Consider the following 16890-nt stretch of genomic DNA (forward strand, 5'->3'; position numbering starts at 1 on the left):
CCTTAGTCCTTGATCGTTTTGATTTCCTTAATATGCTTTAGATATAAACACAGAGGCACCATCCTGAGAAATACCTTTGGCAATCTTGAGACCTACTTATGTAAATTCTGTTGAACAGATTTGCCGTGCAGCAGGATGTCTAAGTCATGTTAGATATGCTGATGTCTTAAGTTTTCATGATGCTGTAAAGCCAAAAATGTATCTATTTGGAAGCTTTGACCTAGAATTGTTTTGTTTATATTTGAAAATTATACGGTCAACAAAGAGGCTATGTAAGGAATTCTGGTTTAGGCTATCCTTATAAACTGGAGGACCTTTGCTTGGTGTCGTGAGGTCACAAGCCCTCAGAGGCATGGCCTTTCAGTTCCCAGCTGGGCCTCTCATCATGCCAAACTCCTCCCATAGTGGTTCCGAAGTATGGTGATCAAGGAGGATGCCATGCCTGCAGGCCTGATGACCCTGCTCTTCTCCAACATTGATCCAGTCTACGAGTTCCACAGAGGCTTCCTGCATGAGGTGGAGCAGAGGCTGGCTCTCTGGTAACGATACCGGGCACCAGATGGGACTGTTCCCTTGACTCCCTCCACCGGAGACTCCCACCTACTGGAACTTCCACGGCACACGCTGTTGGCTCCGTGGGCTGGGTCCCCAAGTCCTGAACTCTCCTTGGGGAGTACCCACCCTTGACATATTGACTTATCTCCGGAAGTCCCCATCTTCAGAAACTAATTCAGGACAACCATTAATTCATTGAAGTGTATTTCAAAATCCTATTGAGTGAGCTAGAATAAACTCAAATAACAATACATTTTATTTATCCTATTCCAGAAAAGAGAATAGAGAAGCAAGTCAAAAAGAAAAAGTCTGTTTTCACCTGGTTACTGTCAGATTTAGAGAGATGCAGTAATTGTTGCCGTCAAGTCAAATTCTTTCCACCTGCAAACACGTCATCATGACTCTGACTGCTAGGTGTAGTGACCGTGCCTACAATCCCAGCACTAGGGAGATGGAGACGGGAATCTCATGTGGGCATCAGCTGTCAAACCCTGTCGCAAAAAAAGGAAAAATGACTCTGACTACAGCAACTTGTTACCGTGGAATTTTCCAGAAGCTTCCATGAGACTTATAAACCTTCTTGTTCCTCTAATCCAGGGAAGGACCCTCCAGTGCCCATTTAAAAGACGACCATCAACGCATTGGGGACATTCTCCTCAGGAACATGCGTCAGCTAAAGGTAAGACAGGTCTGTGTGGTAACTCCAGGCCTTGCATAAAAGCTGTGAATGAAACGTACAATTCTTTTCGAAACTGTTCTCTGAACAACATTCTACATTTAATAACAGTGTTGTCTTAACGGGGTTCCTCAGAGCAGTATCCCAATAAAAACACAGGCGTTTCCTGGAAGGGATTTCCTTCAGAGCAGGATTCTCCTCAGAACTTGGTTCCCCTAAGAGTACCAGTACTCACAAGAGAAGTCTTCAGAACAGACATTCTTAGATAAGCAAGGTTCCCACAGAGCTGCCTCTCCCTCAGAGTATAATTCCTAGAAGGTTCCCCTCAAGACACCAGTCTCCAGAACAAGATTTCACCCAAGGAGATGTGCTTAAAATACAGGTCTCTCAGAAGTGTTTTCCTCAAAAGAGTGTTTCCTTTAGAGCAGCTCTTCTCAGAACATGGCATCGGGAGGGGCTTGCTCAGTCCAGCTTTCCCTTCAGAACCACCTACCTCTCCTTGGGTTTCCCGTCAGAACGCCTTTCCCCAAAGTAGTATTCCCAGAGCGGCCTTACCACCTCAGAACAGCTTTTTTTCTAAATAAGGTTCCCCTCAGAAATGAGTTCCATAGAACAGTGTTCTCCTAGAAGGGCAGGCCCCTGTTTCCTCTCAGAATGATATTCTCCAGAATGAAGGTTCACCCCAGTACAGTGTTCCTATCAGAGCAGTGCTCTGAGAACATTCCCAGGCTACAGAGATGGCTCAATGGTTAGAGCACTTGTAGTATCTGCAGAGGACCTGGGTTGGATTCCCAGCACCCACATTGTGTCTTATAACCGTCTGTAATTCCAGTTCCAGCAGATATAATGCCCCCTTCTGAGAGGGCATGGTGATGTACACCCTTAATTTCAGTACTTGAGAGGTAGAGGCAGGCAGAGCCAGGGCTATGTAGAGAAACTCTCTCTCTCTGTCTCTCTCTCTCTGTCTCTCTCTCTGTCTCTCTCTCTCTCTGTCTCTCTCTCTGTCTGTCTGTCTGTCTCTCTCTCTCCCACACACACACACACACACAGTGTTTTTGAGTGTGTGTGTGTGTGTGTGTGTGTGTGTAAAAGAAGGGAGAAGGAGATAAGCTTCCACCAGGAGAGGAGTATCCTCAGAATAGCATTTCCCCTCAATATGATTATCTTTTCTCCCTCCCTCAGAACATCATGCCTCAGCAATGAGTTCCCTTCAGAATAGGATTTCCTGTTCACAGCATTCTCTCTGAATGGGGTTCCTTATAGCGGGTTCCCCTCAGAGTACTTTTCCCTGGAGCAGTATTTCTCTCGATATAATTTCTTTCCTTTTCATTTTTGTTTTGTTTGTTTGTTTGGTTGGTTGGTTGGTTTTTGGTTTCCCGAGACAGGGTTTCTCTGTGTAGCCCTGGCTGTTGTAGAACTCACTATGTAGACCAGGCTGGCCTCGAACTCAGAGATCTGCCTGCCTCTGCCTCCCAAGTGCTGGAATTAGAGGCATGCACCACCACTGCCTGGCTACTCACTATCATTTCTCAAAGCAGTGTTTCCCCAGAGCAGGTTCCTTTAGGAATATCATTCTCCCAAAATGGTTCCCTAGACAGCTTACCAACCAAACCATGCCCCTCAGAATCAGGTTTTATTTAGAATGTCTTTCTCTAGCATACTTACTCTCGGCAGAGTCCTCTAAATAGGGCTCCCAGCAAAGCAGTCAGCCTCAGAGCAACGTTCCCTTTAGAGGAGTGATCCTCAAAACATGCATAGTGTTCCCCTCAACAGGATCCCTCTAGAATCATGCTTTTATCCAGTCCAGAATGCTCCTTAGAACACAGTGCCTAAAACAGAATTCCCCTCCGACCGTTGTTAGCTTTGCAGTAGGGTATCCCTCAACACAGGGGTCCCTTCAGAACAGTCTTCTCGGGGCAGTTCCCCAAAGCGTGGTTGCTCCCTCTCTCCAATAACCGAGTCGGCACTGAACCTGGGCAGAGCTCAGATGGAGTTTAGTTCTTGTCCGGTTCTCAGGGTATCCTATGAGGTGAGCTCTAGCTCCGCTAGCCTCTGAGGTTTGTTCTTTAGCCATAAATGGAGGAAAGGCTCGTGGTCTTCCCCCACATGAGCGTGGAGGGAGGGGCCGGCCAGCAGTGGGTGTGGTGAGGCCCGGCTGTGGAGGGGCCCTGACCCTGGGAACGGACCAGGGTGCACACTTGGAGTACAGTCTAAGATGGGGAAACATGGGCTCCGTGGAAACGGGAACTCTGGCTTGGATCTACCGCACTGTGCATCCCTGTTACACCCTGTCAGCATTCCCAGCTACTGTGTGAAGTCCACACGGGGACTCTGCCCAGGTGGACAAGGTGCCTTCCCACTGACATGCCACCGTCCCTCCATTGTGGCTCTTCACCTGAGCCTTGTCCTTTTGTGCCTCTGTAGGAGTTTACCAGCTACTTCCAAAGACACGACGAGGTCCTAACGGAACTGGAAAAGGCCACGAAACACTGTAAAAAGCTGGAGGCAGTCTACAAAGAGTTCGAGCTCCAGAAGGTCTGCTACCTGCCTCTCAACACATTCCTGCTGAAGCCTGTCCAGAGGCTCGTCCACTACCGTCTGCTGCTGAGACGCCTGTGTGCTCACTACTCCCCTGGGCACCCAGACTATGGCGACTGCCACGGTGAGTGAGGGCACTGTGCCTCTCCACTCTGAGGGCGGAGTTGGAAGTGTAGACGCCATGGCTCTACTCCAGAGGGGCTGACAGCCCCAGTGCTCACAACTGGCTGCCGGCCTGGCCCTCCTCTCAGCTGCTTCGGGGACCTGCCTTTCTGTTCCCAGCCCTGACTACCTTCCATGGCGTGGGGTACTATGCCCAAGGTGGTGTCCTGCTGTTAGGATCACTTACACGAGAGTACTGAGGGATGGTGCATATTCTAGAATGACCTTTCTTGTAGGTGTTTCTGCCCTGGAAGACTTGACTCTAAAACTTAGCAGGTATTTGAGCCAAGCGGCCTATTGGAAGTTTCTAACTTACGTGAATTGTCAAAGGGACAAAAGGATAAAGTCTAAATCCTGTTCACTTACGAATAGAAATTTTAGTTATAGTATATACTTAGTACAAGAAGATTCTGTCTATAAGTCATTGAAATTGTCATTAAAATACAATTGGCTGGGAGGGGTGACCCATGGATGTAGTGTAATTCCAGCTACTTGGGAGGTTGAGGCAGGAGGGTCACTGGAGTCCAGGCAGGAGGGTCACTGGAATCCAGGCAGGAGGGTCACTGGAGTCCAGGCAGGAGGGTCACTGGAGTCCAGGCAGGAGGGTCACTGGAGTCCAGGCAGCAGGGTCACTAGAGTCCAGGCAGCAGGGTCACTGGAGTCCAGGAAGGAAGGTCACTGGAGTCCAGGAAAGAGGCTCACTGGAGTTCAGGAAGGAAGGTCACTGGAGTCCAGGAAAGAGGCTCACTGGAGTTCAGGAAGGAAGGTCACTGGAGTCCAGGAAGGAGGGTCACTGGAGTCCAGGCAGGAGGGTCACTGGAATCCAGGAAAGAGGGTCACTGGAGTCCAGGAAGGAGGGTCACTGGAGTCCAGGCAGGAGGGTCACTGGAGTCCAGGAAGGAAGGTCACTGTAGTTCAGGAAGGAAGGTCACTGGAGTCCAGACAGCAGGGTCACTGGGGTCCAGGCAGCAGAGTCACTGGAGTCCAGACAGCAGGGTCACTGGAATCCAGGAAGGAAGGTCACTGGAGTCCAGGCAGGAGGGTCACTGGAGTCCAGGAAGGAGGGTCACTGGAGTCCAGGAAGGAGGGTCACTGGAGTTCAGGAAGGAGGGTCACTGGAGTACAGGAAGGAAGGTCACTGGAGTCCAGGCATCAGGGTCACTGGAGTCCAAGAAGGAGGCTCACTGGAGTCCAGGGTGGAGGGTCACTGGAGTCCAGGGTGGAGGGTCACTGGAGTCCAGGTATCAGGGTCACTGGAGTCCAGGAAGGAAGGTCACTGGAGTCTAGACAGCAGGGTCACTGGAGTCCAAGAAGGAGGCTCACTGGAGTCCAGGAAGGAGGCTCACTGGAGTCCAGGCAGGAGGGTCACTGGAGTCCAGGGTGGAGGGTCACTGGAGTCCAGGGTGGAGGGTCACTGGAGTCCAGGTATCAGGGTCACTGGAGTCCAGGAAGGAAGGTCACTGGAGTCTAGACAGCAGGGTCACTGGAGTCCAAGAAGGAGGCTCACTGGAGTCCAGGAAGGAGGCTCACTGGAGTCCAGGATGGAGGGTCACTGGAGTCCAGGAAGGAAGGTCACTGGAGTCCAGACAGCAGGGTCACTGGAGTCCAGGAAAGAGGGTCACTGGAGTCCAGGCAGCAGGGTCATTGGAGTCCAGGCAGGAGGGTCACTGGAGTCCAGGCAGGAGGGTCACTGGAGTCCAGGCAGGAGGGTCACTGGAGTCCAGGCAGGAGGGTCACTGGAGTCCAGGCAGGAGGGTCACTGGAGTCCAGGAAGGAAGGTCACTAGAGTCCAGGAAGGAGGGTCACTGGAGTTCAGGAAGGAACGTCACTGGAGTCCAGACAGCAGGGTCACTGGAGTCCAGGAAAGAGGGTCACTGGAGTCCAGGCAGGCAGGTCACTAGAGTCCAGGCAGCAGGGTCACTGGAGTCCAGGCAGCAGGGTCACTGGAGTCCAGGCAGGAGGGTCACTGGAGTCCAGGCAGGAGGGTCACTGGAGTCCAGGCAGGAGTGTCACTGAAGTCCAGGAAGGAAGGTCACTAGAGTCCAGGAAGGAGGGTCACTGGAGTCCAGGATGGAGGGTCACTGGAGTCCAGGATGGAGGGTCACTGTAGTTTAGGTAGCAGGGTCACTAGAATCCAGGCAGCAGGGTCACTGGAGTCCAGGAAAGAGGGTCACTGGAGTCCAGGCAGCAGGATCATTGGAGTCCAGGCAGGAGGGTCACTGGAGTCCAGGCAGGAGGGTCACTGGAGTCCAGGAAGGAGAGTCACTGGAGTCCAGGAAGGAAGGTCACTAGGGTCCAGGAAGGAGGGTCACTGGAGTTCAGGAAGGAACGTCACTGGAGTCCAGACAGCAGGGTCACTGGAGTCCAGGAAAGAGGGTCACTGGAGTCCAGGCAGCAGGGTCACTGGAGTCCAGGCAGGAGGGTCACTGGAGTCCAGGAAGGAGGGTCACTGGAGTCCAGGCAGGAGTGTCACTGAAGTCCAGGAAGGAAGGTCACTGGAATCCAGACAGCAGGGTCACTGGAGTCCAGGCAGCAGAGTCACTGGAGTCCAGGCAGCAGAGTCACTGGAGTACAGGCAGGCAGGTCACTGGAGTACAGGCAGGAGGGTCACTGGAGTTCAGGAAGGAGGCTCACTGGAGTCCAGGCAGCAGGGTCACTGGAGTCCAGGAAGGAGGCTCACTGGAGTCCAGGATGGAGGGTCACTGTAGTTTAGGTAGCAGGGTCACTAGAATCCAGGCAGCAGGGTCACTGGAGTCCAGACAGCAGGGTCACTGGAGTCCAGAAAGGAGGGTCACTGGAGTTTAGATAGCAGGGTCACTGGAATCCAGACAGCAGGGTCACTGGAGTCCAGGCAGCAGAGTCACTGGAGTCCAGGCAGGAGGGTCACTGGAGTCCAGGTAGCAGGGTCACTGGAGTCCAGGAAGGAGGGTCACTGGAGTTTAGGTAGCAGGGTCACTAGAATCCAGGCAGCAGGGTCACTGTAGTCCAGATAGCAGGGTCACTGGAGTCCAGGAAAGAGGGTCACTGGAGTCCAGGCAGGCAGGTCACTGGAGTCCAGGCAGCAGGGTCACTGGAGTCCAGGAAGGAGGGTCACTGGAGTCCAGGAAAGAGGGTCACTGGAGTTCAAGAAGGAGGGTCACTGGAGTACAGGAAGGAAGATCACTGGAGTCCAGGCAGGAGGGTCACTGGAGTCCAGGCAGCAGGGTCACTGGAGTCCAGGCAGCAGGGTCACTGGAGTCCAAGAAGGAGGATCACTGGAGTCCAGGAAGGAGGCTCACTGGAGTCCAAGAAGGAGGCTCACTGGAGTTCAGGAAGGAGGCTCACTGGAGTCCAAGACGGAGGGTCACTGTAGTCCAGATAGCAGGGTCACTGGAGTCCAGGAAGGAGGGTCACTGGAATTTAGGCAGCAGGGTCACTGGGATCCAGGCAGCAGGGTCACTGGAGTCCAGGCAGGAGGCTCACTGGAGTCCACGATGGAAGGTCACTGGAGTCCAGGTAGCAGGGTCACTGGAGTCTAGGAAGGAGGCTTACTGGAGTCCAGGCTGGAGGATCACTGGAGTCCAGGCAGGAGGGTCACTGGAGTCCAGGCTGGAGGCTCACTGGAGTCCTCTGGAGCCAGAGTTACAGATGGTTATGAGGTGCCATGTAGGTGCTGAAAATCGAACCTGGGCCCTCACTATATGAGGAGTCAGTGCTCCCAACCACTGACCATCTCTCCAGGCTCACAGCGGCAGAACAAGGCGATGCAGATGCCCAGACCTGCAGGCTGCAGCTCCCATGACTCATGTTCAGACTGCAGTAACATCGCTGGTTCCTCCTGGTGTTTTCAGTGTTGTGTACGTAGCATTTGTAGAAGAATGTGTTCATGATTTGTGAAGGATGATGATTTCTGTGTGTGCTCCTCTCTTAATTTGCTTTTGCCTCTGAAAGCTACAAGCACCCTCTAACAACACCAGATATCCTTGATTCCATGAAATCCCTGTCAGGGTGGGACTGAGAATAAGACAATGTTAGTCAGGGCTGGAGACCTTGTCAAGCTGCTTGTGGAGGGAGGACCCACAAATGAGAGGCCCTGTGGTCAGGCAGGAAGAGGGTCCTGATAAAAGGGGGAGCCGGAAGCTGGAGAAATGACTCGGTGGTTAAGAGCACTCGCTGCTCTTGCAGAGGACCCAAGTTTGGTTCCCAGCATCCATGTCAGGTGGCTCGCAATCTCCTGTAACTCCAGCTCCAGGGCGTCCAATGCCCTCGTGAACACTCCAGTGGTGTCTGTACTCGGGTGTGTACATAATCACCCACAACCACACATACACATGTACACAATTAAAGACAAAACTTCTTTTACAAGAGATGAGAGCAGTCCCCATGAGTGGGTCCGGCAGGGAAGATGGGCCACTGCTCTGGGGACAGCAGAGGGACAGGACCAGGCAAGCAGCTGTGGAGTTTGTGTTCATCCCAGTGAGTTTCCTTCCTATTTATTGACCTCTTACATTTGCTTCAGCTCTAAGTGGTCATCTGTCACAAGAAGTAAGTTACTTCAACTATTTAAGGCACAATGACCTGATCTCCTTAAAGAACTAATAGTGCTTTGCATTGTTTACAGAAGCTGCCCCTTTCCAGCAAGCCATAGTGTCGGCTGGTGTACCCCTTGGCTTCAACAAAGCCAAAGCTTCCGGGGCATCTGCAGGGACTGTCCCTGAACAAGAGCTCATGCCAGGGGATCCCTGCAAAGAGTCTCAAGTGTCTCAAACTAAAGCCACCCTATAAAACACTGGCTCTTTTACAAGGCAGAAAGTGGGGGTCTTGTTCAGGGGTTTGAACCGAGGGCCCTCTCCACACAGAGGCACTGAAGGCCATCACAGAAGTGACCACCAGGCTCCAGCACAGCCTTACCCGGCTAGAGAACCTCCAGAAGTTGACTGAGCTACAGCGGGACCTGGTCGGCGTAGAAAACCTCATTGCTCCTGGAAGGGTAAGTGGCTATACTTGGGAAAGGTTTTATGCCTGTTGTCTTTAATTGAATTTTATTAATGCAGCATAAAACTCACCCCTTTAAAGTACGTAATCCAGTGGCTTTCGGTGTACACACAAACTTATGTAGTCATCGTCACTATTGGGAACATTTTCATTACCCCAGAAAGAAGCCCCATGGGAGACCCATTAGTAGTCAGTCCCCGTTCTGGAAGAGCCAGTATGGAAGAACCGCCCCACAAGGTGCCGGGAGACTAAGAAAACACAGTAGCAGGAATGGTGGTTCACATCTACAATCCCAGCGCGTGGGGCTGAGGCTGGAGGATTTTGAGTTTGAGGGCAGTTTAGGCTTCATGGCGAGACTCCATCTCAGGTTTCTGAGATGAAAAACAGCAGAATAATCTTGTAATAGTTTCTCCCCTTCTCTGGCTTGTCTTTTTACCCTCACTGGTTATATCATTTACAATATTAAAACTTTTCCTTTTGAGGACACCCAAGCTATCAAACTCTAGCTACATTTAGTTGTGCACGCCTTAGGTGTCATAGGACAGAAATTATGTCCTAACCCAAGATTAGTCACCTATTTGGTTTTCTTTCCTAGTTTTTCTTTCTCTTTTTTTCTTTGGGGGGATCTCATGTAACCCAGGCTGACCCCACGTTCACTATGTATTTAAGGATGACCTTGAACCTCTAGTCCTTTTGTTCTCTGCCTCCACCTCCTGGGTGATGGGATTGTGGGTGCACACCAACACACTTGGCTTATGTAACAGCAGGGACAAGCATGGAACTTTGTGCACGCCTGCCTAGCATGCACTAACTGAGCCGCGTGCCCAGTCTTCTGACCCATTAGTCCAGCTTTATTCCTTTGCACATGGATATCCTGGCACATTGGTTGGATTGTCTTGTCTGTAGGTGTGTGGGCTCTTTCTGGATGTGCAGTTCTAGCCCAAGGATCGGTGTGTCCCTTGCCTGTGTCCCGTCACCATGATCCTTTGCTCTTGACTCAGTACTGTTGACATAAAGACTGGAGTGAGCAAGCATAGTAACTGGCCCCACTAAGGACTAACTGCTACAGAAGTTCACATACAGGGTGGTAGACCGTCCCGTCTCCTGGGGAACTATCCTGCTAGGACTGTCTTATGTCAGCAAGCATGTAGTTTCTTGTGTGCTTTACTTGGTGTTTGGAGGGCCGCACCCACCCAAGCATCAGTCATTCTGATTGGCCCTTTTTCTTTGACTTCTTTGTTTTGAGACAGGGTCTCACTGGGTAGCCTCGGTTGGCCTGGAACTACACCATGTAGACCAGGCTGGCCATGAACTCTAAGAGAGCCTCATGCCCCTGCCTCCTGAGGACAGGGATTAAAGGCACGTGCCACCACACTTGGCTCCTTGACTTTGTAAGCCTTTGTGGCAATAGGGGTCTTGTTCTTTCAGTACCCAGTGCAGGGTAGCCAACTATAAGCACCAGTGTTGGTGGAGACTGTCCCCATCTCAAAACTGCGTCTGCCCAGCCTTTCCCACAGCAGAACTCAGATGTACTCTTCATGACCTCCCAGTGTCTCTCCACTAGAGTGTACCTCTTGGTTCCCTCGTCTCAGGGCAGGTAGATGACTGGGGACCAAGTTGGTACCAGGATAGGACATGGGTAACTAGGGGTACTATTGAAGAGTAGGATGATTCTCCCAGACGGCTGCCACTCAGCAGGGCTTAAAGAAGCCAGGGGGGCTGGCAAGACGGCTCAGCAGGAAGATGTGTGTGTGTGTGTGTGTGTGTGTGTGTGTAGGCCTGACACCCTGGTTTGATCCCATAGCCCACAGAGTGGCAGGAGAGACGTCCTGACAGTTGTCTTCTGACCTCTACACGTATGCTGTGGCATGTGCACACAAGCCAGCCAGCCAGCAAGCTGGAAGTTGCTGTTGGCTACCATGACCTTTGGCCCAACTAGCGCGTGTCTGTTGCACTCTTGCTCACAGGAGCCTGATTGTCTTTCAGGAGTTCATCCGTGAGGGCTGCCTTCACAAGCTCACCAAGAAGGGCCTGCAGCAGAGGATGTTTTTTCTGGTAATGTTTCCCCAAACCGCATTTCCACTCTGGGAGGAGTCAGCGGGCAAAATTCTGTCAAGCCCTCCCTCTGCCTGCTAGCTCAGCCCCAAGAAGCTTCACCCCAGGTGGCAGTTCAGGGTCCCATGGGAACTCAGGAGGTCTCCTGAGAGTCAGCCATAGGAGGCGGCTGCTCCGCCTGCGCTGCCCGTTGGTTCCCATTCCACATTCCGGGAGGACAAGCAGAGCCAACATGGAGATGTCCATGTGGCTGCAGGAATGTTCTGGTGGCCCAGTAGCAGCCGAGGGGTCTCAGTGCTGGCCTAGAAACGTGGCCACAGAGGACCCGACCGTGTGTGTCCTCATCTGAGCGGGTTTCTTTTCCAAGTGCCCCAGACTTGATCCGTGCAGGTGAGGGGCCAACTGACGGTGCCCGCCAGAGCTCCTGACTGCTTCTACTGGCTAGGCCAGCCCAGGGGGCACTGCTGGCTGGTCCCCAGTTCTGCTGGCTTATGTGACTGCTACATATATCTGGTCAAAAAGGATCAAAGGAATGAACTTTTCCCCCAACCACCTCCAATCACTTTGGTAGATCTGGTAGACACATAATGGCCATCTGTAGTCATCAGAGTCTAACCAGATTTACATTGAAACTCTGTCCCTTGTTGGTACAATTCACTTGTCTAAAAGGCTTTCCATCCCTCAGTTCTCAGATATGTTGCTGTATACAAGCAAAAGTGTCACAGGGGCCAGTCATTTCCGGATTCGTGGCTTCCTTCCTCTACGTGGCATGCTGGTGAGTGGTAACATGCTTACCCGAGGTTTGGCTTTTAGGTACTGGGCTGGGCTTCTCCCCACCTCCCTCACACAACAGCAAGCCTGAGGTCTTTATCAGTGGTGAGCAGGCCACGTGATATTAAGGGAATATGTTGGACTTTTCTTGTTTCTCCTCAACCTCTCATGACTATTGTTCTTCCTGACTCCCAGACTGCACCATATTCAACCAATGGGCAGGTGTCTGGGTCAGTCTCCTTCAGCACCTGACAGTATTCACCCACTGTACCCACAACTCGGAGTGGGTTTGGGTAGATAGCTGTTTCCATATGCCACATAGTTATGATGCTCACCCAGGAACAACCATCCCTTGGACAGACACAGGCTTGTGTTCACTGTACTGTGCTTGGTACAAAGCTGCTTGGGACTTGAGTCATTGATGCTGCTGCTGTGAGCTTTCTGTACACCCTGAATATATGCCATGGGGGTGTCTGTACACCCTGCATATGTGCCCATGGGGATGTCTGTACACCCTGCATATGTGCCCATGGGGGTGTCTGTACACCCTATGTATGTGCCCATGGGGGTGTCTGTACACCCTGAATATGTGCCCATGGGGGTGTCTGTACACCCTGAATATGTGCCCATGGGGGTGTCTGTACACCCTATGTATGTGCCCATGGGGATGTCTGTACACCCTGAATATGTGCCCATGGGGGTGTCTGTACACCCTGAATATATGCCCATGGGGATGTCTGTACACCCTGCATATGTGCCATGGGGGTGTCTGTACACCCTGCATATGTGCCCATGGGGATGTCTGTACACCCTGCATATGTGCCCATGGGGGTGTCTGTACACCCTGCATATGTGCCCATGGGGGTGTCTGTACACCCTGAATATATGCCATGGGGGTGTCTGTACACCCTGAATATGTGCCATGGGGATGTCTGTACACCCTGCATATGTGCCCATGGGGGTGTCTGTACACCCTGCATATGTGCCCATGGGGGTGTCTGTACACCCTGAATATGTGCCCATGGGGGTGTCTGTATACCCTGAATATGTGCCATGGGGATGTCTGTACACCCTGCATATGTGCCCATGGGGATGTCTGTACACCCTATGTATGTGCCCATGGGGGTGTCTGTACACCCTATGTATGTGCCCATGGGGGTGTCTGTACACCCTGAATATATGCCATGAGGATGTCTGTACACCCTGCATATGTGCCCATGGGGGTGTCTGTACACCCTGCATATGTGCCCATGGGGATGTCTGTACACCCTGCATATGTGCCCATGGGGGTGTCTGTACACCCTGCATATGTGCCCATGGGGGTGTCTGTACACCCTGCATATGTGCCCATGGGGGTGTCTGTACACCCTGCATATATGCCCATGGGGATGTCTGTATACCCTGAATATGTGCCCATGGGGATGTCTGTACACCCTGCATATGTGCCCATGGGGGTGTCTGTACACCCTATGTATGTACCCATGGGGGTGTCTGTACACCCTATGTATGTGCCCATGGGGGTGTCTGTACACCCTGCATACGTGTCCATGAGGATGTCTGTACACCCTGCATATGTGCCCATGGGGATGTCTGTACACCCTGCATACGTGTCCATGAGGATGTCTGTACACCCTGCATATGTGCCCATGGGGGTGTCTGTACACCCTGCATATGTGTCCATGAGGTGTCTGTACACCCTGCATATGTGCCCATGGGGATGTCTGTACACCCTGCATATGTGCCCATGGGGGTGTCTGTACACCCTATGTATGTGCCCATGGGGATGTCTGTACACCCTGCATATGTGCCCATGGGGGTGTCTGTACACCCTATGTATGTGCCCATGGGGGTGTCTGTACACCCTATGTATGTACCCATGGGGGTGTCTGTACACCCTATGTATGTGCCCATGGGGGTGTCTGTACACCCTGAATATGTGCCCATGGGGATGTCTGTACACCCTGCATATGTGCCCATGGGGGTGTCTGTACACCCTGCATACGTGCCCATGGGGATGTCTAACATGGGATAACAACTGGACTTTAACATAACCCAGTTTACCAGCTTTGCCTATGGAGGTTAATGAAAACCCTGTTTAAGAGCTGCAGAGATGGCTGAGCAGTTAGGAGTGCTTGCTGCTCTTCCAGAGGACACAAGTTCAGTTCCCAGCACCCATGTCAGGCATCCTACAACTGCCTGTAACTCAAGCACAAGGGACTCAATGCCATCTATGAGCACCCTCACACAGACACACATATACATACACACACATATGAATAAAAATAATAAATCTTTAAAAATAAGAGCCAGAGATGGCTCGCTCTTAAGAGCACTGCTGCTCTTCCATAGGACCCGGGTTTGATTCCCGGCATACACATGGCAGCTCACCGCCATCTGTCACTCCAGTTCCAGGGGACCCACACTATCTTCTTGTCTAGGTGGGCACTGCATGCACATGGTTTGCAGACATACATACAGACCCATACACACAAAATAAAAGCATAAATTTCAGATAAATTTTCTTTTAGAAAAAGAAAACCCTGTTTAAAGCCACAGAGTCAGGAAAATCTAGAGCAGGGAGTGCTTCTCAACCCATGGGTCGCGACCCCCCGAGCTTGAACGACTCTTTTTTTTTTTTTTTTTTGGTTTTTCGAGACAGGGTTTCTCTGTGTAGCTTTGCGCCTTTCCTGGGACTCACTTGGTAGCCCAGGCTGGCCTCGAACTCACAGAGATCCGCCTGGCTCTGCCTCCCGAGTGCTGGGATTAAAGGCGTGCGCCACCACCGCCCGGCGAACGACTCTTTTACAGGGATCACATAAGACCATTGGAAAACACAGATATTTACACTATGATTCATAACAGCAACAAAATGACAGTTATGAAGTAGCAATGGAAATAACTTCACGGTTGGGGTCACTACATGAAGAACTGTATTAAAGGGTCTCAGCATTCATGGTTGAGAACCACTGATCTGGAGGCTGTCTTCCCCTCATGTAGACCCTGGAGACACTGAAGGCAAGGGCGATACAGTGTGTGTTTCCAGGACCCCTCTGCGGTGGTCATCTGCACCCCGCACACTGCTCTGGTGTCTACTGCTGCAGCAGCATGCTGGATTCCTTTCTTCCTGACTGTAGCCTCTGCTTAGCCTTGAAACAGATGTTTATAACATGTGATTCCATGAGGCTGAGTTTGCAGGGGCCACCTCTGGAAGCCAACCCCATTGTCCAATGGCTTACTTTTAAAGTACACACCCCTATAGGGCAGACACTGGAAATATTAGGTAAATATCACCATGACTATAGCACTCCAGGCTTAGCTGTGGTGACTTGTTACCAGCTACCACCTACCACTTTATGACCAGTACTGTTTTTTCTCAGTAATTCATCCTGAGCACTCTGTGACACTCTCTGACTTCTCTGGTGCAGTAGAGGAATCTGGTGACAAGTGGTAAGCTCCAGTGTACTGCAGCTAACATGTCATCAGGCCAGTACGGTCTTTCTGGAGCGTACACCACATTATTGGGCTGTCTCTCAAACATCTTCAAATCCATCCTCACAGTGGTCCCATCATGCAAAGCATGTCTTAGTGTCTTTGCTCATGGCTGCCCAGCCGCTGTTGACAATGAGTTCTAAATGTGCACCTGGCCTACAGTACAGGAGGGCCATCCCTCTGCCTTCCCTACCCTGGTGAGAGGGGCGTCATCATTTTACTCTTCCGGCCCTTGGACGATTGATTGGCAGGCTAACTAAGTCCCTAGCCTTGGCACTTGGTTTTTCTGCAAAATAATCACTCAGTGTGTCTGTTGCTTTGTCCCCATTTGTGCACATCAGTGAAACTTTTTTAAAATAAAGCTGGCTAGTCAACCTTTCCAAGTGTGTGGTGTGTGTGCACAATTTCATGTATGTATGGGGGGGAGGGGGTGCATGAATGTGGAAGCCTGGGGGTCAACATCAGGTTCTTTAGGTTTCTTTCCACCTTATTTTTTGAGACAGTCTCTTACTGAACCTAGAACTCACCAATCAGCTAGACTGGCTAGCCAGTGGGCTCTGGGGATCTGCCTGACTGTCCCTCCAGTGCTGGGATTACAGATGCTCAGTGTCATACCCAGCTTTTTACATGGGTGCTGGAGATCTGAATTCATTTTACTGCACTGAGCCATCTACTCAGCCCCGGCCACAAATGCTTTTATCATGGAGTAATTACCTTTTTTTTTTTCTCTATAGTTTAGTGGAATTTAAAACTCCATCCTGTAGAGGAGTCTTATTTTGGAATGGCCTCTGAAATGTGGAGTTGGCATTAACCATTTGTTGAAGGAATGCTGTAGACATATTGCTGTGGTCAGCCCTTCCCACCTTTTCCATGTAGGGTATGTTTAGCCCTTTAGGCTAGACATGACACTGTATTATTGGCTTTTGTCTTTTGGTGTTTTGACAGGGTCTTTCTACGTAGCCCCAGTTGTCCTAGAACTGTGTAGAGCAGGCTGGCCTCAAACTCATGACATTACCTGCCTCTTCCCACCTCCTGAGTGCGGGGATTAAAGGTGTGTGCCACCACACAGTCCTATTGGCACTTTTAATGTGTTTAAGATGTATTTTTATGTATGTGTGGGTATGTGCATTTGTGGACTGGTGTCCTTGGATGCCGGAAGAGTGTTGGATACCCTGGAGCTGCAGTTACAGACAACTGTGAGCGGTCCAAGTGGGTGCTGGGACCCAAACTTTGGTCCTGTGAAGGACCAGCAAACACCCTTGACGGCTGAACCATCTCTTCAGTTCCATTTTTCAGTCTGGAGTTTTCTAGATGTGATTAGTTAGGGATGTAGTATTCTCTCCAGGTAGTCACTTCCCCATCATTTTTGAAGCCTCCCTGCTCTCGCTGAACGCAAAGACTGCCTGTTTTGTGGGACACCTCATCTTCTACTTTCCTTACGACCGCATTGTCCACTCGACTACAGTGTCATCCACGGTGGAGATGGCTATTATGTGAGGGACTGCATCCTACCCCATCCTTATCCCCACTTTTAGATTTCCTTTTGGTATGAAAGCTTGACAACTCAGGCTGGGTCTCCTGGAACCCATGTAAAAGTGGAAATAGATAACTATGCACACATGCACACACACTCACTCACATCATACACACAATGATGACACACTTTTTAA

At 51.1% G+C, this 16890-nt stretch overlaps 1 protein-coding gene across 2 annotated transcripts in view; it reads left to right on the top strand.

The window, feature by feature from the left end:
• The window catches only part of Farp2 (FERM, ARH/RhoGEF and pleckstrin domain protein 2), a 104299-nt gene that overhangs the window by 79237 nt on the left and 8172 nt on the right, over nt 1-16890 (top strand). For both annotated transcript variants that reach the window (XM_059278625.1, XM_059278624.1), the window contains exons 16-21: nt 406-539; nt 1153-1234; nt 3656-3893; nt 8770-8900; nt 10892-10960; nt 11646-11735. In XM_059278625.1, the coding sequence (XP_059134608.1) occupies nt 406-539; nt 1153-1234; nt 3656-3893; nt 8770-8900; nt 10892-10960; nt 11646-11735 (744 nt within the window). The remainder of the gene's footprint in view (nt 1-405; nt 540-1152; nt 1235-3655; nt 3894-8769; nt 8901-10891; nt 10961-11645; nt 11736-16890) is intronic.

This window comes from Peromyscus eremicus, chromosome 13 (genome assembly GCF_949786415.1).
Source record: "Peromyscus eremicus chromosome 13, PerEre_H2_v1, whole genome shotgun sequence".
NCBI classification, from domain to species: Eukaryota; Metazoa; Chordata; class Mammalia; order Rodentia; family Cricetidae; genus Peromyscus; species Peromyscus eremicus.